The sequence below is a fragment of the Lissotriton helveticus genome (genome assembly GCF_964261635.1).
Source record: "Lissotriton helveticus chromosome 1_1 unlocalized genomic scaffold, aLisHel1.1 SUPER_1_unloc_8, whole genome shotgun sequence".
In the NCBI taxonomy this organism is placed as follows: Eukaryota; Metazoa; Chordata; class Amphibia; order Caudata; family Salamandridae; genus Lissotriton; species Lissotriton helveticus.
The window spans coordinates 624540-646978 of NW_027611725.1; the positions used below are offsets into that span (position 1 = coordinate 624540).

Consider the following 22439-nt stretch of genomic DNA (forward strand, 5'->3'; position numbering starts at 1 on the left):
GCAACTTTATTCCAGAGGTGTAGCGAGCACGGGACCCACATCTGGGCCCTAACTGTAGGGTGCAGCTTGATTCCAGCGGTGCAGCGTGCTTGGGACCACGTCTGAGCCCTGACTGTAGGGTGTTGCTTGATTCCAGCGGTGCAGCGAGCAAGGGACCCGCATCTGGGCCCTGACTCTAGGGTGCAGCTTGATTTCAGCGCTGCAGCGAGCACGGTACCCACATCTATGCACACCTGTCGTATTTAGGAATAAGGGAAATGATGGGTGGAATGTTTGAGTTCATCGCAGGCTCTGGTAATTACTCTGGGACACATCCCTGTCCAGCCTTCTTGTTCTTGCTGTCCGTCGCACCTCAACGTGCAGCCATTCATAGTGTTTCACCCAACATTACTTCCAGATGTCTGCTCCAGTGGTCACAGCAGTTCTAACTCTAAGGATCGGCCTGTCTCTCTTCTCCTGATGTTCACCAAAGTAACTGAGGCCAGGGTGAACAAGCAGCTCACCAAATACCTTGAGTCCCACCCACTTCTGCACAAAGTCCATCCAGGGCCCCCACAGAGCTCTCTGCAGAGACCGTGCTGGCTAAAGCCACGTGGGATATTAGAGACATTATGTAAGGGGGTGGGGAGGTGGGGGCTCTGATCTGATTAGATCTGGCTGCAGCCTTTGACACCATCCCCCACTCCACTTTACTACAGAGATTGGGGATGGTTGGTCTTAGGGTAAAGTGCCTGAATGGTTATTATCCTTTTTGAAAGATCTGACCCAAGGGTGGCATCAGCTAACTTCAGCCCCTCAGACGATCACCACAGGAGCCCCCCAGGGACTTGTTTTGAGCCACAATCTTTTCAATCTTTACATGGCCCACTTGGCCAGCCTGATCAAGTCATTCGACATCACCTCTACTCGAATATACACAAAGCATTAGATTAGAATTAAATACAGATAAAAGGCCCAGTAATTTCAGGAGCTGCCGCCAGGAAGTTGATGATTGGATGAGCTCAAATTCCTGACGCTGAACATTGAAAAAAACGGTAATAGTGGTATTTGGGTCTGGAGCCTCGCGGCACAAGGGTGGCGGCCGGTGTCGTTGGGATCTCTGTCCACCCATTCCATCGGGTCATTAACCTGGGAGTTTGGGTGGATTCCCATCTGTCCTTAAAAGGATACTTTAAAATCACCTGCTCTACAGGCTTCTGACTGCTGAAAGTTATCAGAAAAACACTTCCGTTCATCCCTGCTTCATCTAGGAAGGACCTGGCTCTGATTCTATCGAGAAGGAATTTCTACATCTCTTTATACGTATCGCCTTCGTAGATTGCAGCTGCTACAAAAACAGCAGCTGGGTTGGTTCTGTGGATAAAAAAATCAACGTTGATCTCCATCAAACTGGTCAAATTGCACCGGCTTCCTGTCCTGAAACGATGTCAATTTAAAGCACTTTATGTCATAAACACTCTACAATCAGGGGTTCATTCTTATTTGTCCTTTCATTTTCCCTGGCATCAGCTTGCCAAGTGGTGAGATCCCACCATGCTTTTCTGAGTAAAGTCTCGTAAGTTTAGCAAAATCAGAATAGATGGCTGCTCTCTGCCTGTGGTGACTGCAGGTACCTGGAATGGAATGCCGTCCCACCTGCCCTGTGCACCCAAGAAAACATGAGTTCTTTCAGGAAATAAATCAAAACCTTTCTGCTTGTGTTCAGGGGCTGTGGGATTTTGATACTTATGTGCTCATATTAGCGCCAGGACACTTCTTTCCTGAACTAGCTGTGCAGCGCTATATAAATTGGCTCTCATATCCCGTCATAAGCCATCGCTCTCTGGGCCACAGATTGTTGCCGCTATAGACGCCCTAGGAGGAGGAAAGGCACCGGGATCTGAAGGTCTGGTGTCGAGTTTTACAAACAAATACCAGCTGCATACCTGCTGGAGGTGTATGCTGAGGCATTGAAGGGCGGTGTGTCGCTGGCGTCTATAAGTGATGCAGTCATATCGGTGCCCCCTAAGCCTGGAAAGACCCTGTAAGTGTACCTCTTATCGCCCTCTGCCACTGCGTAACAGTGATAATAAATTCCTGCCTGAGGTGATGTGACTCGTCTATCCCTCCTACTAGAGAATATAGTCTCTACTGTACAGTCGGGATTTGTCCCACATAAATCCACAGCAGTTCATCTACGGACTGTGAGAAAGTGAGTTTCTGTTGCAGTACCCCCCCCCCCCCACTTTTTACCTGATACCTGATGCACTTTTCCTTGGTGTGCTCTGGGTCCCTGCCAATCAGGTGCCCAGGGCCTGTGTTCCTTCTCTAAAAACTGTACTAAAGCCTAAACCCAATTGGCATCCCTGGCCACATGTCAGCCCCATGTAAATGGTACCCTAGGTACCCAGGGCATTGTGACCAGAGAATACCCCTAAGGGCTGCAGCACTTATTGTGCCACCCTTAGGGGCCATGTACCCTGACACACACACACACACACACACACACACTTCCTTTGCAGGCTGAGTGTCCTGGTGCAAAACTAAACAAAGAGTCGACATGGCACACATCCCTGTGTGCCATGCCCACACACCCACTGCCCTGGCATACATCAGCCACCCCTCTAGCTGGGTACCCTATGCCAATGGTGTGGGCACATGTACATGAGCCCTGTGCCCCTACAGTACCCAGAGCCATTCCTGTGCACTGTAAGTGTAGTGATGCCATTAAGAGTATATGGTGCTGGGAGATTGTCATTACAAACTCCACAGCACCATGGTGGCTACACTGAAGACTGACAAGTTTGATATCAAACTTCTCAGCACATTAAACCCACACTGAAGCCAGTGTGGGATTTAATGTCAAATCCGTGGGGCCTGACAGCCCTTGCAGAGTATGCGCAACTTCATGCCCAGTGGTTACTTAAGTCTGTCATATGCATGTTTTCATGGACTCAACAATGCATTGCACTGTATTTTTTTAAACCAATATAACAAATTTAATCCCAAAATGCACTACAGAGGGCATCTTAGAGATGCCCCCTGAAACCTCACCTACAATCCACGTCTATAAGTGATGCAGTCATATCGGTGCCCCCTAAGCCTGGAAAGACCCTGTAAGTGTACCTCTTATCGCCCTCTGCCACTGCGTAACAGTGATAATAAATTCCTGCCTGAGGTGATGTGACTCGGCTATCCCTCCTACTAGAGAAAATAGTCTCCCCGGTACAGTCGGGATTTGTCCCACATAAATCCACAGCGGTTCATCTACGGACGGTATTCGCAGTGCTGCATCGGGTAAACCCAGACATGAAGTCAGCTGATGCCGATAAGGCCTTTGACTCCCTGGAGTAGCCTTTTATGATGGAGATGTTTAGGCGGCTTGGTATGTCAGGGAGTTTGAGATCTCGTATGAAGCTGCTGGACACACAGCCTGTGGCCTGCGTTTACGTAAATGGGCTCAACTCCGATGCCGTTCAGATCGCCTAGGAGTTTGAGATCTCGTATGAAACTGCTGGACACACAGCCTGTGGCCTGCATTTACGTAAATGGGCTCAACTCCGATGCCGTTCAGATCGCCTGGAAGTTTGAGATCTCGTATGAAGCTGCTGGACACACAGCCTGTGGCCTGCATTTACGTAAATGGGCTCAACTCCGATGCCGTTCAGATCGCCTGGGAGTTTGAGATCTCGTATGAAGCTGCTGGACACACAGCCTGTGGCCTGCATTTACGTAAATGGGCTCAACTCCGATGCCGTTCAGATCGCCTGGGAGTTTGAGATCTCGTATGAAGCTGCTGGACACACAGCCTGTGGCCTGCATTTACGTAAATGGGCTCAACTCCGATGCCGTTCAGATCACCTGGGAGTTTGAGATCTCGTATGAAGCTGCTGGACACACAGCCTGTGGCCTGCATTTACGTAAATGGGCTCAACTCCGATGCCATTCAGATCGCCTGGGTGTTTGAGATCTCGTATGAAGCTGCTGGACACACAGCCTGTGGCCTGCATTTGCGTAAATGGGCTCAACTCCGATGCCATTCAGATCGCCTGGGAGTTTGAGATCACGTATGAAGCTGCTGGACACACAGCCTGTGGCCTGCATTACGTAAATGGGCTCAACTCCGATGCCGTTCAGATCGCCTGGGGCACTGGGCTTAGTGTTATAATTTCTGATGTCTTCGTCTCAAACTGGAGGGTCGCAAATTTGAATCCTGGTTGGTGCACTATGAATAGTGACTTGTATATTTTTACTGTGCTGCCACCACACAGGCAAACTGACCCAGGAGTTACAAGTTAGCCATGGTGGCTACGGGCCATTGCTTACATTGATGGCCCCACCCAGGTCTCTGGCCCTCTGGACAGCTATCTAAACAGAGGACATGCCTTTTGAGAAGCTGGTAACCCCAGTGCTTCTTCGAACAGTTCTTTTATCGTGGCGCTCCATTTTAAGTGACCAACTCTCACCCCAATGGCCTCCTCAAATGGTGCGATGTTTGGGTGACATTCGTTCCGCGAAGTCCTGAAGCGTTCATAAAGCACAAGCCCGAAACCCATCAGCCTATATCTTCCAGGATCAAGACCTAACGAGAAGAACAAACGCAGAATTCAAATGTTTTGATAGGCCAATGTCATAGTCACAGTTTAATGCACTGTAGTCGTTCACCGTATTAGCAGGTCTTTTGTAATTAGGCGCTCCTACCTGGAGACGGTGGGTATGTGGTCACTATTAGTAAGGGGTTATTGTCCGCCATTGCAGATACACTGTCTACCTTGATACTTCGGCTTTTCCTCAACCTTTGTGTTGTTATAAAAGTACCAGTAACCTTTATAAGGCAAGTTGGTAAGCTTTATAATGTTGTCTATCAGTTGTCGCTTTATCCCCTTCTTGTAAAATATTGAAATAAGTACACGTACGTTGTGAGAATAGCTATTGTTGCTGCTGCTTTCTTTTATTGCAGCACAGCAATGCCTCTATTATAAATCGAACATTGATTATTCGAATAGTATTGATTTAATTCCAGAGTGACTTTAACACCATTAAGGCAATAAATAATACATTGACCGCATAATTGTGTTGAATCAGTTTATCCTGTTAGAGTCCTGTCTTTCACACTAGATCCCACCAGCTATTACATGCTCACCTGCATCAGATTCTTCTAGTGCCTGGCATGTGTTATTGCATTGTTTGCATTAGATTCTCTTAGTGCTTGGCCTGTGTTATTGCATTGTCTGCATCAGATTCTGATCGTGCCTGGTCCATGCTATTGCATTGTTTCCCTCAGATTCTCCTTGTGCCTGGCCCGTGTTATTGCATTGTTGGCATCAGATTCTTCCAGTGCCTGGAATGTGTTATTGCATTGTTTGCATCAATCCTAGTGCCTGGCTGGTGTTATTGTATTGTTTGTCCCAGATTCTCTTAGTGCCTGGCCTGTGTTATTGCATTGTTTGTGTGAGATTCTTCTAGTGCCTGGCCTGTGTTATTGCATTGTTTACATCAGATTCTCCTAGTGTCTGGCCCGTGTTATTGCATTGTTTGCGTCAGATTCTCCCAATGCCTGGCCAGTGTTATTGCATTGTTTACATCAGATTTTCCTTGTGCCTGGCCTGTGTTATTGCATTGTTTACATCAGATTTTCCTTGTGCCTGGCCAGTGTTATTGCATTGTTTACATCAGATTCTCCTAGTGTCTGGCCCGTGTTATTGCATTGTTTGCGTCAGATTCTCCCAACGCCTGGCCTGTGTTATTGCATTGTTTACATCAGATTTTCCTTGTGCCAGGCCTGTGTTATTGCATTGTTTACATAAAGATTTTCCTTGTGCCTGGACTGTGTTATTGCATTGTTTGCATCAGATTCACCTAGTGCCTGGCCAGTGTTATTGCATTGTTTGCATCAGATTCTCCTCGAGCCTGGCCTGTGTTATTGCATTGTTTGCGTCAGATTCTCCTCGAGCCTGGCCTGTGTTATTGCATTGTTTACATCAGATTTTCCTTGGGCATGGCCTGTGTTATTGCATTGTTTACATCAGATTTTCCTTGTGCCTGGACTGTGTTATTGCAGTGTTTGTGTCAGATTCACCTAGTGCCTGGACTGTGTTATTGCATTGTTTGAATCAGATTCTCCTCAAGCCTGGCCTGTGTTATTGCATTGTTTACATCAGATTTTCCCAACACCTGTCCTGTTATTGCATTGTTTACATCAGATTTTCCTTGTGCCTGGCCGGTGTTATTGCATTGTTTACATCAGATTTTCCTTGTGTCTGGACTGTGTTATTGCAGTGTTTGTGTCAGATTCACCTAGTGCCTGGCCAGTGTTATTGCATTGTTTGCATCAGATTCACATAGTGCCTGACCTGTGTTATTGCATTGTTTGCATCAGATTCTCCTCGCGCCTGGCCTGTGTTATTGCATTGTTTACATCAGATTTTCCTTGTGCCTGGCCTGTGTTATTGCATTGTTTACATCAGATTTTTCCTGTGCCTGGCCTGTGTTATTGCATTGTTTGCATCAGATTCTCCTCGTGCCTGGCCTGTGTTATTGCATTGTTTGCATCAGATTCACATAGTGCCTGACCTGTGTTATTGCATTGTTTGCATCAGATTCTTCTCTAGCCTGGCCTGTGTTATTGCATGTTTGCATCAGAATCTCCTAGTGCCTGGTCTGTGTTAATGCATGTTTGCATCAGAATCTCCTAGTGCCTGGCCTGTGTTAATGCATTGTTTGTGTGAGATTCTCCTAGTGCCTGGCCTGTGTTATTGCATTGTTTGCGTATGATGCTCCTCGTGCCTGGCCTGTGTTATTAGCATTGTTTGCGTCAGATTCTCCCAACGCCTGGCCTGTGTTATTGCATTGTTTAAATCAGATTCTCCTCGTGCCTGCCCTGTGTTATTGTATTGTTTGCATCAGATTTTCCTCATGCCTGGCCTGTGTTATTGCATTGTTTACATCAGATTCTCCATGTGCCTGGACTGTGTTGTTGCATTGTTTGCATCAGATTCACCTAGTGCCTGTCCAGTGCTATTGCACTGTTTGCATCAGATTCTCCTCAAGCTTGGCCTGTGTTATTGCATTGTTTACATCAGATTTTCCCAACACCTGGCCTGTTATTGCATTGTTTACATCAGATTCTCCTCGTGCCTGGCCTGTGTTATTAGCATTGTTTGCGTCAGATTCTCCCAACGCCTGGCCTGTGTTTTTGCATTGTTTACATTAGATTCTCCTTGTGCCTGGCCTGTGTTAATGCATTGTTTACATCAGATTCTCATAGTGTCTGGCCCGTGTTATTGCATTGTTTGCGTCAGATTCTCCCAACGCCTGACCAGTGTTATTGCATTGTTTACATGCAATTTTCCTTGTGCCTGGCCTGTGTTTTTGCATTGTTTTCATCAGATTCTCCTTCCTGCCTGGCCTGTGTTATTGCATTGTTTACATCAGATTTTCCTTGTGCCTGGCCTGTGTTATTGCATTTTTTACATCAGATTTTCATTGTGCCTGGTCAGTGTTATTGCATTGTTCACATCAGATTCTCCTAGTGTCTGGCCCGTGTTATTGCATTGTTAGCGTCTGATTCTCCCAACGCCTGGCCTGTGTTATTGCATTGTTTACATCAGATTTTCCTTGTGCCAGGCTTGTGTTATTGCATTGTTTACATAAAGATTTTCCTTGTGCCTGGACTGTGTTATTGCATTGTTTGCATCAGATTCACCTAGTGCCTGGCCTGTGTTATTGCATTGATTGCATCAGATTCTCCTCTAGCCTGGCCTGTGTTATTGCATTGTTTGCATCAGATTCTCCTCGAGCCTGGCCTGTGTTATTGCATTGTTTACATCAGAATTTCCCAACGCCTGGCCTGTGTTATTGCATTGTTTACATCAGATTTTCCTTGTGCCTGGACTGTGTTATTTCAGTGTTTGTGTAAGATTCACCTAGTGCCTGGACTGTGTTATTGCAATGTCTGCATCAGATTCTCCTCAAGCCTGGCCTGTGTTATTGCATTGTTTACATCAGATTTTCCCAACACCTGGCCTGTTATTGCATTGTTTACATCAGATTTTCCTTGTGCCTGTCAGGTGTTATTGCATTGTTTACATCAGATTTTCCTTGTGCCTGGACTGTGTTATTGCATTGTGTACATCAGATTCACCTAGTGCCTGGCCAGGGTTATTGCATTGTTTGCATCAGATTCACATAGTTCCTGACCTGTGTTATTGCAGTGTTTGCATCAGATTCTCCTCGCGCCTGGCCTGTGTTATTGCATTGTTTACATCAGATTTTCCTTGTGCGTGGCCTGTGTTATTGCATTGTTTACGTCAGATTTTCCTTGTGCCTGGACTGTGTTATTGCAGTGTTTGTGTCAGATTCACCTAGTGCCTGGACTGTGTTATTGCATTGTTTGCATCAGATTCTCCTCAAGCCTGGCCTGTGTTATTGCATTGTTTACATCAGATTTTCCTTGTGCCTGGCCGGTGGTATTGCATTGTTTACATCAGATTTTCCTTGTGCATGGCCTGTGTTATTGCAGTGTTTGCATCAGATTCACCTAGTGCCTGACCTGTGTTATTGCCTGTTTGCATCAGAATCTCCTTGTGCCTGGCCTGTGTTAATTCATGTTTGCATCAGAATCTCCTAGTGCCTGACCTGTGTTAATGCATTGTTTGCATTAGATTCTCCTCGTGCCTGGCCCGTGTTATTGCATTGTTTGCGTCAGATTCTCCCAACGCCTGGCCTGTGTTATTGTATTGTTTACATCAGATTTTCCTCATGCCTGGCTTGTGTTATTGCATTGTTTACATCAGATTCTTCATGTGCCTGGACTGAGTTATTGCATTGGTTGCATCAGATTCACCTAGTGCCTGTCCAGTGTTATTGCAGTGTTTGCATCAGATTCTCCTCCAGCCTGGCCTGTGTTACTGCATTGTTTACATCAGATTTTCCCAACACCTGGCCTGGCATTGCATTGTTTACATCAGATTTTCCTTGTGCCTGGGCTGTGTTATTGCATTGTTTACATCAGATTTTCCTTGTGCCTGGACTGTGTTATTGCAGTGTTTGTGTCAGATTTACCTAGTGCCTGGCCAGTGTTATTGCATTGTTTGCATCAGATTCACCTAGTGCCTGGCCTGTGGTATTGCATTGTTTGCATCATATTCTCCTCGAGCCTGGCCTGTGTTATTGCATTGTTTACATCAGATTTTACTTGTGCCTGGCCAGTGTTATTGCATTGTTTCCATCAGATTCACCTAGTGTCTGACCTGTGTTATTACATTGTTTTCATCAGATTCTCCTCAAGCCTGGCCTGTGTTATTGCATTGTTTGAATCACATTCACATAGTGCCTGACCCGTGTTAATGCATTGTTTGCATCAGATTCTCCTCGTGCCTGGCCTGTGTTATTGCATGGTTTGTGTGAGATTCTCCTAGTGCCTGGCCTGTGTTATTGCATTGTTTACATCAGATTCTCCTAGTGTCTGGCCCGTGTTATTGCATTGTTTGCATCAGATTCTCCCAACGCCTGTCCTGTGTGATTGCATTGTTTACATCAGATTTTCCTTGTGCCTGGCCTGTATTATTGCATTGTTTACATCGGATTTTCTTTGTACCTGGACTGTGTTATTGCATTGTTTGCATCAGATGCACCTAGTGCCTTACCTGTGTTATTACATTGTTTACATCAGATTTTCCCAACGCTTGGCCTATGTTATTGCATTGTTTACATCAGATTTTCCTTGTTCCTGGCCTGTGTTATTACATTGTTTGCGTCACGTTTTTCTAGTACCTGGTCTGTTATTGCATTATGTGCGCTGCTTTTGGTATGTTATTATTCTAATAGTTGCAGCTTTTCTAACAAACATGGTACCTTTTATCCCAATCAAGTGCATCTGACTGCAAACACACTGCACTCTCCCTGCATTAGCAATCTACTTCCTATTAATGTAGCAACAGTCAGCCCAGCATGTCTGCCAGAGATGTTGTAGGGTCAGAAACAGTACATAGGTCAGTGGTGAGTAAGATTTTAAATGAAGAAGCTGCTGTGATAGACGGCAAAACATCCATGTCGAAACATCAGCAGTAGGACAATGGTACATGGAACGATAATAGTAGATTTATTTACACTTCTGTGCGGTGCGTGTCACTAATGTTCTTTTCTTCCACTCTCATGAGATGGTTTTACAAAGCAACTCTGAGCTCACTGAGTGTGGAGCTTCCACGAATCCCAGAGACAGGCCGTTCCAAAGACGGTAACAGAGAAGGGTGAAAGATCTGAGTCTTGATCCTGGCAGATGGACGGGTGATCTCTGATGGGGTGTAGTTGGTCTGTGTGTTGCCACGGTTTTTCAGAGGGTGTAAGAAAATGTCAGCAATTTGTGGAGGGCCTTCTTTTAGGGGAGAACCACCGAGCTTCATGCAATAGGGACTAAAGGGTTTGTGTCTGCGCAGGATGAGTTGCAATCTTATAGCAAAATGGAGGACCTTGTCCAAACGGGATTGATGTTACCAAGGATTAACATCTTCAGTTATGACATATAGTGAAAGTCCATTTACCTCGAGTTGCTTGAAAAGCTTTCTGCCCTCTGCTGGTGCAGGCTGGATGTTTAGTCTCTAGTTGGCATTTGCCAGGGGATGTTCAAATACAGTGGTAGAATTAAACCTTGGAGCAGCACTTGTAGTCTTGACTCTTGGAGTCTTGTAGTGTGTGCTGGCTGCGGTAGAACTGTCTTAATGTTTCATGGAGCTCAGAAAACCCAGACTCTCCGTCCTCTCAGAGCACGAGCTCTGTGGCTTGACCAGTTGAACTGCAATAAAGAAGATGACCTAGACCAGTACTACCTCTCCCGACCTTTGAACTGATCATTGAGGAAAGAAGCCCTTGTCTGGAAAGCAGATCCACACAAGGTGCAGCTGACAGAAGACCCTGCCTGGAAGGAAGATCTGCACAGGGCACCGCTGACAGAAGTACAGCCTGGAAGGAAGATCTGCATGAGGCATGGCTGACAGAATTCCTGCCTGAAAGGAAGATCTGCACAAGGCGCAGCTGACCGAAGCCCCTTCCTGGAAGAAAGATCTGCACAAGGCACAGCTGACAGAAGCCCCTGCCTGGAAGGAAGATCTGCATGACAAGGCACAGCTGACCGAAGCCTCTGCCTGGAATGAAGATCTGCACAAGGCTCAGCTGACGGAGGTCCTGCCTGGAAGGAAGAACTGCACAAGGCACAGCTGACGGAGGTCCTGCCTGGAAGGAAGATCTGCACAGGACACAGCTGATGGAAGGTCTGCCTGGCGGTGACCTCAACGCAGTGTGAGACCCACAAACCACAAGATCCTTCACGCCCAGCTAGCCACAGTGGACGCAATGTACACCAAATTCCTGATTTATATTTCAGCGGATGGTTTATTTCATCACAAATTTGACAGGTATCCTGCCCGCCCCATTAAAAATGCATTACATCCTGTGGCAATTATAATAAGGCAGGCAGGATATCTGTCACATTTTGATAATGCCTTGGCTTCGTTTGCAGAGTTTACCCCGCGGAACTCCATGAAGTGTCAGGGAAACTCCGCCGCACTCTGCAGACTTCCGCTAGTGGCAGAGTTTAAGTTGCACTGCTCGTACTGATTTTTAGTGCCAGGAGTTTAACCCCCACTGTAAAATCAGCACGAACAGCACTACGCGTCGTGCCAGAGGGCATTGCTGCTTTCTGCCGCTCTAATTGATATTCTAATCGAGTGGCAGCTTCATCAACAAGAATGGCAGATTTTAACACTCGAGTGGTCGCGACCTGCCTTGACCTCCCGCAATGAGAAATTTTACCAGGAGGAGGTCTAGCGTGCTATATTTTCTCACAAGCGCTCGTCACCTTACCGTTGGCGAACCGCTTGAGAAAATAACTCTGTTCTACATGGAGTTTTTTGGACCAGGAGTGGGCAAAACTTTGCGAGCTCCGCCGGCAGAGCGGAATTCTTTACCCACCCCTAGTTTTGAGGCAATAATCTGTTGGACAAACTCCTAACTAGGCCCTTTGTCTGCAATAAGTGTTGTAGAAGAAGTGAGATCCATGGCCTTGTGAGTCTGAGGCAGTTATCTGACTTCTGATGAACCCCACAGAGTGAGTGTGCAGCCAGAGGGCAGTAGGGGGGCCGAAGGACATGAAATTAGATAAACTTGAATATGAGAAATATGGAAAGGTAGAAATGCTGCATCACCTGTGGATAACTGACACCTCCTCCCGCTCTTCCAAATGCCCATCCGGTCACAAATGGCATCCTGGGCCCCAAAAGGACAACGTCATGCCAGATGCCATGTAATGTTGGAAAAGGGGGGAAAAGAGTAATAGGCACACATCTGCTGCGGGGATATGTCAGGTAAATTATTGGTTGTGATGGATTCTCTTTAAGTACTAAATGACTGATCAAGTTGAATATTAAAATATATGAATCAACGTTGGTTTACCTTATCAGCGCTTATAATGTAAAGGATGGGGGTTACAGTGAACCCCTCGTTCTGTTTTACACAAAAGCCCCGGAAGGAGCTGCATCTTACAGAACTTTATCTACTTTAGGAAGAACTAAAGACTTGCTTTTTAAAGTTATCTTTCTGGGCCAGAACCGTGCACTGTAAGCGGCACTAGTTTCAGGGAGATGGAGAGATGTTATGGTGATAGGAAACTCCCCTCAACTCACAATAATATTCAATCTTCCAGGTTAGAAGAAACCAGGAATGCTTGAACCAAGGGAGCTGTTGAAAGTGTCAAAGGTGACTTATGAACAGCGAGTAAAGACAGGAGTTGATATTTGAGATGATCTTAAGTGAATCGGAAAGAATGAGAAAAAGTGTGTAAATGGAGTTATTTTTGTTTTATACTTCGTAAAGAGTTACTGGAAATTTTACAGCCCAGCCTGATCCATCTCTTTCTCTAAACTCTATTGTTCTTTAAATGAAATCTTGACCATAAGCGTCTATCTTAAGCTATACCTCAAGCACTTGGGTGCTCCGTGAGTGCCTTTACTTTGCAAAGTTACTCTGTAAACACTGGTAAATCACCTCCTTTTCAGACATTAATAAGATGTCACCTGATCAACAGAACTTTTAGTTAAATATCTGTGTATGATGAAATATTCCTTGCTAAGTTTCGAAAGCGATAAAGAAGAAGGGGGAGATTTACTAAGATTTTGCACTGTGTTTGCGTCACAAAAGAGGCACAAAATTGCGCAAAATCTTTTCTCCTAATTTACTTTCCAGCGCTAAACTTGTTTAAGACTGGAAATAACGTTAAAGTAATGTGACACTGCGCATACCTTTGTTTCGCATTACTTTGTGCCATGGGGCATGCCAAGGGTGGTGCATGGGCGTTCCCGTGCAACCACAAAACTAGGTGCAAGGAAGGAGAAATGCTTTCCTTTCTCCTTCCTTTTCTGACTTTGCATGTGTGCTGCACTGTGCAACACGTATGCAAAATGGTAAAAGCTTTCCCTCGTGTTGAGGCATAGTAATTTGTACAGTAAGGGTGTCCTTCCTTTACAAAACCCATGCTGGACTCACAGACACACACACCCTAGTGCTCTGGTGCTAAAGTGTGTGCATGGCGCAGGCCATCTGTAATCAGTGCCGGCGCAAGGGAAAGGAAAGGAGAGAGCCATATCTCTGAAAATATGGTGCTCTCCTGTTCCCTTCCTGTCGCACCACGCAACGTAGCCTCGCGGGGGAGGGCTGCGCTGCATTGTGTGGAGATTTGGTAAATCTCCCCTGAAATGTCTGTTACAACCAGTTAAACATTGTGTATTCTCATTCCATTATGTTTCAATTTAGTAATTTAAAATATCTTTACATCCAACAGAAACAAGCCTTGAATGTATGAAATGACCATCAATAATGAAGTGAATGCTGTAAATCTTCAATAATAGCAGAAATATTGAGCTACAGTATTCAGGAAAACATCAGCGCAGTCGGCGACAGAGGAACCTGCACACATACTGACAGATCCCGGATGAAGCATCAAGGGCAGTTCGGTGATTGTAAGAGTCTGAGCTGTGCACCTCCACGCTACAAGACGAAGAAATGACCTTAGTAAAATTAAGGCAACAACAATAACAAACTGCCTCCTGTATGAACAAGTGTCCAACACCAGCTTTGATCATGGGATCGGTATGATGTGATTACCACAGTGCTCTGTTTTATAAAATGATGACAAGCCATCATTCCGTGCTCTAGGTGAATTGTAAACTCTTTCTGGCCAAACCACAGTAACCAGAGAAGAGCACAACAGAGTGGAGCCAGACAACTGACGGGTAAAGGAAAGAGGAGTTCTTATATCTACAATACGACAGACTGTCCCGATTTGCACCGGCCAGAAGGAAGATACATCTTTACCCGCAAGAGTGCATTGCCATAATCCAATCTAAAGGCACAATCGCCTACAAAGACAGCTTCTATTAGGAGTGTGGCAAATATTTGGTGGCTATCGCATTTTATTGTTAAAACAGAAATCAAACGTGCAAATTATTGCACACATATAAAGTGTGTGAGAAAAACACAAGTGCTTTATCAGCCATGTCGGCCCATCAGGAAATGCAGTCCTGTGATGTAGACAAATATATACCCGACCCACAGACACTAACCAAGAAAGAAGAATCCTACACATACAGCAAGAGCTTTAGTTTGTCATCACTACGCAAGCTTCATCAGCAAACCTACACAGGAGAAAAAACATTCAAGTGCAGTGAATGTGTAAAGAGCTTTGGTCAGTTATCAACCCTACAGATACATCAGCGTACACACACGGGGGAAAAGCCATATCATTGCAGTGAATGTGCAAAGTGCTTTAGTCAATTATCAAACCTCCAACAACATCAGCGAATACACACAGGGAAAAAACCATTCAAGTGCAGTGAATGTGCAAAGTGCTTTAGTCAATTATCAAACCTCCAACAACATCAGCGAATAGACACAGGGGAAAAACCATTCAAGTGCAGTGAAGGTGCAAAGTGCTTTAGTAAGTTATCAAAACTCCAAAAACATCAGCGAATACACACAGGGGAAAAACCATTCAAGTGCAGTGTATGTGCAAAGTGCTTTAGTCAGTTATCACACCTTCAAAGCCATCAGCGAACACACACAGGGGAAAAACCATTCAAGTGCAGTGAATGTGACAATAGTTTTTGCAGCTCTTCAGCATTGAGGTATCATCTGCGAACACACACAGTAGAAAAACCATTCAAGTGCAGTGAGTGTGCAAAGAGCTTCAGTCGGTTATCAGACTTAAAACGTCATCAGCAAACACACACGGGGGAAAAAACCTATCATTGTAGTGAATGTGACCGTAGTTTTCGCGACTCTTCAGCATTAAGGTGTCATCAGCGAACACACACAGGGGAAAAACCATTCAAGTGCAATGAATGTGGGAAGAGCTTTAGTCAGATATCAGACCGAAAACGTCATCAGCGAACACACACGGGGGAAAAACCATTCAAGTGCAGTGAATGTGACAATAGTTTTTGCAGCTCTTCAGCATTAAGGTATCATCTGCGAACACACACAGTAGAAAAACCATTCAAGTGCAGTGAGTGTGCACAAAGCTTCAGTCGGTTATCAGACTTAAAACGTCATCAGCAAACACACACGGGGGAAAAACCCTATCATTGTAGTGAATGTGACCGTAGTTTTCGCGACTCTTCAGCATTAAGGTATCATCAGCGAACACACACAGGGGAAAAACCATTCAAGTGCAATGAATGTGGGAAGAGCTTTAGTCAGATATCAGACCGAAAACGTCATCAGCGAACACACACGGGGGAAAAACCTTATTATTGTAGTGAATGTGACAGTAGTTTTCGCGACTCTTCAGCATTAAGGTATCATCATCGAACACACACAGGGGAAAAACCATTCAAGTGCAATGAATGTGGGAAGAGCTTTAGTCAGATATCAGACCGAAAACGTCATCAGCGAACACACACGGGGGAAAAACCCTATCATTGTAGTGAATGTGACTGTAGTTTTCGCGACTCTTCAACATTAAGGTATCATCAGCGAACACACACAGGGGAAAAACCATTCAAGTGCAATGAATGTGGGAAGAGCTTTAGTCATATATCAGGCCGAAAACGTCATCAGCGAACACACACGGGGGAAAAACCTTATTATTGTAGTGAATGTGACAGTAGTTTTCGCGACTCTTCAACATTAAGGTATCATCTGGGAACACACACAGGGAAAAAACCATTCAAGTGCAGTGAATGTGCAAAGTGCTTTAGTCACTTATCAAACCTCCAAAAACATCAACGAATACACACAGGGGAAAAACCATTCAAGTGCAATGAATGTGCAAAGTGCTTTGGTCAGTTATCAACCCTACAGATACATCAGCGTACACACACGGGGGAAAAGCCATATCATTGCAGTGAATGTGCAAAGTGCTTTAGTCAATTATCAAACCTCCAACAACATCAGCGAATACACACAGGGGAAAAACCATTCAAGTGCAGTTAATGTGCGAAGTGCTTTAGTCAATTATCAAACCTCCAACAACATCAGCGAATAGACTAAGCATGGGCGGATTTTGCGTATTGGCAATCCGCGGATCTGCGTATTTGCGTATTTGCGGATTGCGACAATACGCAAAATCCGCGGATCCCAGCGTATTTTTTTTTTGCGTGTTCGCACGGGTTTCTGCAAGTTCGCGAGGGTTTTATTGTACAAAACGCTCGCGAACGTGCAGAAACCCGTGCGAACACAATGTGGCTACTCATGGCCAAACGGACGGGCTTCCATGCGAGTGGGCATGCCTCTTGTGTGTATAAAAGGTCAGAGGCCGATCAGATGAAGATGCAGAGACTCCTGCTCACAGGGACAGCACAGGGATTGTGCTCGTGAAAGTCAAGGATGCAAAGGCCTCTCTATCCAGCATCAAAGCGGACTTTCGACGGTGCAAACCCACCTCAATAAATAAACGGAGGCCTGAAAGTTAGGCAAAGAACAGAAATAAAACAAAGCCCCTGAAACGTCTAGCTAGCAGTCAACATATCAATGGGTCAGAAGGATTTTAAGCTCGGTCTTGAAAGTTGCAAGACAGCACTCTCGATTGTTTCTGGGCTGATGAGTGAGTCACTGCATTTGAGCTTCAACAAGTTCCAGGGACCATGTGTGCACTGTTTCCGACGGCGCCAGCAAGCTGCCAGCGCCGTTGAAAAATAGTTACAAAGTTAGCTGCACCTGCTCTGTGCAAGCTAACTTTGTAACTATTTTACAACGGCGCTGGAAGCTTGCTGGCGCCATTACATGAGTGGGTGGGGGGAAGGGTGGGGGGAATCCGTTACATCCGCGGATTTTGTCGGATTTTTGGGAAAATACGTAAAATACACGGATTGCGTATTCACCAAAAATCCGAAAAATCCGTGGACGTAACGGATTTGCCGCCCATGCTTAGAATAGACACAGGGGAAAAACCATTCAAGTGCAGTGAAGGTGCAAAGTGCTTTAGTCACTTATCAAACCTCCAACAACATCAGCAAATACACACAGGGGAAAAACCATTCAAGTGCAGTGAATGTGCAAAGTGCTTTAGTCACTTATCAAGCCTCCAACAACATCAGCGAATACACACAGGGGAAAAACCATTCTAGTGCAGTGAATGTGCAAAGTGCTTTAGTCAGTTATCACACCTTCAAAGCCATCAGCGAACACACACAGGGGAAAAACCATTCAAGTGCAGTGAATGTGACAATAGTTTTTGCAGCTCTTCAGCATTAAGGTATCATCTGCAAACACACACAGTAGAAAAACCATTCAAGTGCAGTGAGTGTGCAAAGAGCTTCAGTCGGTTATCAGACTTAAAAAGTCATCAGCAAACACACACAGGGGAAAAACCCTATCATTGTAGTGAATGTGACCGTAGTTTTCGCGCCTCTTCAGCATTAAGGTATCATCAGCGAACACACACGGGAAAAACCATTCAAGTGCAGTGAATGTGCGAAGTGCTTTAGTCACTTATCAAACCTCCAAAAACATCAACGAATACACACAGGGAAAAAACCATTCAAGTGCAATGAATGTGCAAAGTGCTTTAGTCGGTTATCCCACCTTCAAAGACATCAGCGAACACACACAGGGAAAAAAACATTAAAGTGCAGTGAATGTGCAAAGTGCTTTAGTCGGTCATCACACCTTCAAAGTCATAATCGAACACACACAGGAGAAAACCCCCATCATTGTAGTGAATGTGACAGTAGTTTTTGCAGCTCTTCAGCATTAAGGTATCAGCGAACACACACGGGGAAAACCATTCAAGGGCAGTGAATGTGCAAAGTGCTTTAGTCTTATCACACCTTCAAAGACATCAGCGTACATACACAGGGGAAAAACCATTTCAGTGCAGTGAATGTGCAAAGTGCTTAATTCGGTTATCACACCTCCAAAAACATCAACAAACACACAAGGGAAAAACCATTCAAGTGCAGTAAATGTGCAAAGTGTTTTAGTCTGTTATCACACCTTCAACGTCATAATCGAACATACACGGGGGAAAAACCATTCAATTGCAGTGAATGTGCAAAGTGCTTTAGTTGGTTATCACCACTTCAAAGACATCAGCGAACACACACAGGGAAAAAAACATTCAAGTGCAGTGAATGTGCAAAGTGCTTTAGTTGGTTATCACCACTTCAAAGACATCAGCGAACACACACAGGGAAAAAAACATTCAAGTGCAGTGAATTTGCAAAGTGCTTTAGTCGGTTATCACACCTTTCAAAGACATCAGCGAACACACACAGGGGAAAAACCATTCAAGTGCAGTGAATGTGCAAAGTGCCTTAGTCGGTTATCACACCTTCAAAGACATCAGCGAACACACACGGGGAAACAACATTCAAGTGCAATTAATATGTAAAGATCTTTAGTCAGGTAATCAGACTTAAAAAGTCAGCAGCGAACACACACACGGGGGAAAACCCCTATCATTGTAGTGAATGTTACAGTAGTTTTTGCAGCTCTTCAGCATTAAGGTATCACCAGCGAACACACACAGTAGAAAAACCATTCAAGTGCAGTGAATGTGCAAAGTGCTTTAGTCACTTATCAAGCTTCCAAAAACATCAGCGAATACACACAGGGGGAAAACCATTCAAGTGCAGTGAATGTGCAAAGTGCTTTAGTCGGTTATCACACCTTCAAAGCCATCAGCGAACACACACCGGGGAAAAACCATTCAAGTGCAGTGAATGTGACAATAGTTTTTGCAGCTCTTCACCATTAAGGTATCATCTGCGAACACACACAGTAGAAAAACCATTCAAGTGCAGTGAGTGTGCAAAGAGCTTCAGTCGGTTATCAGACTTATAAAGTCATCAGCAAACACACACAGGGGAAAAACCCTATCATTGTAGTGAATGTGACCGTAGTTTTCGCGACTCTTCAGCTTTAAGGTATCATCAGCGAACACACACAGGGAAAAAACCATTCAAGTGCAGTGAATGTGCAAAGTGTTTTAGTCACTCATCAAACCTCCAAAAACATCAGCGAATACACACAGGGGAAAAACCATTCAAGTGCAACGAATGTGGGAAGAGCTTTAGTCAAATATCAGACCGAACACCGTCATCAGCGAGCACACACGGGGGAAAAACCTTATTATTGTAGTGAATGTGACAGTAGTTTTGGCGACTCTTCAACATTAAGGTATCATCAGGGAACGCACACAGGGAAAAAAACATTCAAGTGCAGTGAATGTGCAAAGTGCTTTAGTCACTTATCAAACCTCCAAAAACATCAACGAATACACACAGGGGAAAAACCATTCAAGTGCGGTGAATGTGCAAAGTGCTTTAGTCGGTTATCACACCTTTTAAAGACATCAGCGAACACACACGGGGAAAAACCATTCAAGTGCAATTAATATGTAAAGAGCTTTAGTCAGTTAATCAGACTTAAAAAGTCAGCAGCGAACACACACACGGGGGAAAACCCCTATCATTGTAGTGAATGTTACAGTAGTTTTTGCAGCTCTTCAGCATTAAGGTATCACCAGCGAACACACACAGTAGAAAAACCATTCAAGTGCAGTGAATTTGCAAAGTGCTTTAGTCGGTTATCACACCTTTCAAAGACATCAGTGAACACACACAGGGGAAAAACCATTCAAGTGCAGTGAATGTGCAAAGTGCCTTAGTCGGTTATCACACCTTCAAAGACATCAGCGAACACACACGGGGAAAAAACATTCAAGTGCAATTAATATGTAAAGATCTTTAGTCAGGTAATCAGACTTAAAAAGTCAGCAGCGAACACACACACGGGGGAAAACCCCTATCATTGTAGTGAATGTTACAGTAGTTTTTGCAGCTCTTCAGCATTAAGGTATCACCAGCGAACACACACAGTAGAAAAACCATTCAAGTGCAGTGAATGTGCAAAGTGCTTTAGTCACTTATCAAGCTTCCAAAAACATCAGCGAATACACACAGGGGGAAAACCATTCAAGTGCAGTGAATGTGCAAAGTGCTTTAGTCGGTTATCACACCTTCAAAGCCATCAGCGAACACACACCGGGGAAAAACCATTCAAGTGCAGTGAATGTGACAATAGTTTTTGCAGCTCTTCACCATTAAGGTATCATCTGCGAACACACACAGTAGAAAAACCATTCAAGTGCAGTGAGTGTGCAAAGAGCTTCAGTCGGTTATCAGACTTATAAAGTCATCAGCAAACACACACAGGGGAAAAACCCTATCATTGTAGTGAATGGGACCGTAGTTTTCGCGACTCTTCAGCTTTAAGGTATCATCAGCGAACACACACAGGGAAAAAACCATTCAAGTGCAGTGAATGTGCAAAGTGTTTTAGTCACTCATCAAACCTCCAAAAACATCAGCGAATACACACAGGGGAAAAACCATTCAAGTGCAACGAATGTGGGAAGAGCTTTAGTCAAATATCAGACCGAACACCGTCATCAGCGAGCACACACGGGGGAAAAACCTTATTATTGTAGTGAATGTGACAGTAGTTTTTGCGACTCTTCAACATTAAGGTATCATCAGGGAACGCACACAGGGAAAAAAACATTCAAGTGCAGTGAATGTGCAAAGTGCTTTAGTCACTTATCAAACCTCCAAAAACATCAACGAATACACACAGGGGAAAAACCATTCAAGTGCGGTGAATGTGCAAAGTGCTTTAGTCGGTTATCACACCTTTTAAAGACATCAGCGAACACACACGGGGAAAAACCATTCAAGTGCAATTAATATGTAAAGAGCTTTAGTCAGTTAATCAGACTTAAAAAGTCAGCAGCAAACACGCACGGGGGAAAAACCCTATCGTAGTGAATGTTACAGTAGTTTTTGCAGCTCTTCAGCATTAAGGTATCACCAGCGAACATACACAGTAGAAAAACAATTCAAGTGCAATGAATGTGGGAAGAGCTTTAGTCTATTATCAGACCTACAAACACATCAGCGAATACACACAGGGAAAAAACTATATGATTGCTGTGAATGTTTGAAGAGCTTTAGTCAGTTATCAACCCTACGAAAACATCAACAAACACACACAGGGGGAAAGCCACTCAAGTGCAATGAATGTGTCAACAATTAGAGCTACAAAGTCATCAGCGAACACACAGGAGGAAAACATAGAAGGGCACTAAAAAGTGAGAAGTGATTTTGTCAATTTTTGATCCCACACAGTCCTCAGTGAATACACTCCTTCATTTAACTCACATGGAAATAATCCTAGAGCTGCAGAGATACCGGAAAGAACTTAAGAACATCAAAAATAATATTGACCCTTGTAAATGTAAATGTAATTTGTACCTGTAAAGTGCACCAGTACCCCAACTGGGGTGTCCTGGCGCTGTAACGCATACCGCTGTGGAACCCTTCCTGGCTTTTCCCTGTGAAATGTCCACTCCTGGGCACCCCCAAGGTGAAGCCAGGCATCCCAGCGCTGTTGGGGCTGTTGTGGAGATTAAGCAAGCTATTGCCCAAAGTTGCAGAGTGGGACCAATGATTCGAATAGGCACCGAGGCCAGACCTCTGCATCAGGGTCTGCCACTCTAACCATTGAGCCACACTTCTCCACTTCTGAGGACATAGAAAAGAGCAAAACAGTGCAGTTATTGTAAGAGGAATGAATTACGGAAAAAGATAACATTTAAATTATGTAGGACATTGAAATACCAGATGATAAAAGACCCAAATAGCAATAAAGAAGAAAAACAGATAACAGTATTTGCAGAATTATAAAAGTGTTTGCTTCCAGTGATTGTTCACTTCCGTACACATAGCAAAGTGACATTATGTACCAGGATACACAGTGGGAGACAAGCACAATGTGGATTAAAAGAAAAGAAACATTGTTGATTTTTATTTGGTGAAGAAGAGATACAAAGAAAAACATTCAATCGCACCTGATCACACTACCTGTAAAAGCAACACTGAACAATACTGGGACTAACTGGTATTTTCAGC

The 22439-nt window shown here is 44.5% G+C and overlaps 1 protein-coding gene across 1 annotated transcript in view; it reads left to right on the forward strand.

Moving 5' to 3' along the window:
- Positions 1–16521, forward strand: part of LOC144806486 (uncharacterized) — a 57151-nt gene extending 40630 nt beyond the window's left edge. Inside the window, exon 3 of the mRNA XM_078672840.1 lies at positions 13811–16521. Coding sequence (XP_078528966.1) covers positions 14524–16461 — 1938 coding nt within the window. The 5' untranslated portion in view covers positions 13811–14523 and the 3' untranslated portion in view covers positions 16462–16521. The remainder of the gene's footprint in view (positions 1–13810) is intronic.
- The last annotated feature ends 5918 nt before the right edge of the window (positions 16522–22439 follow it).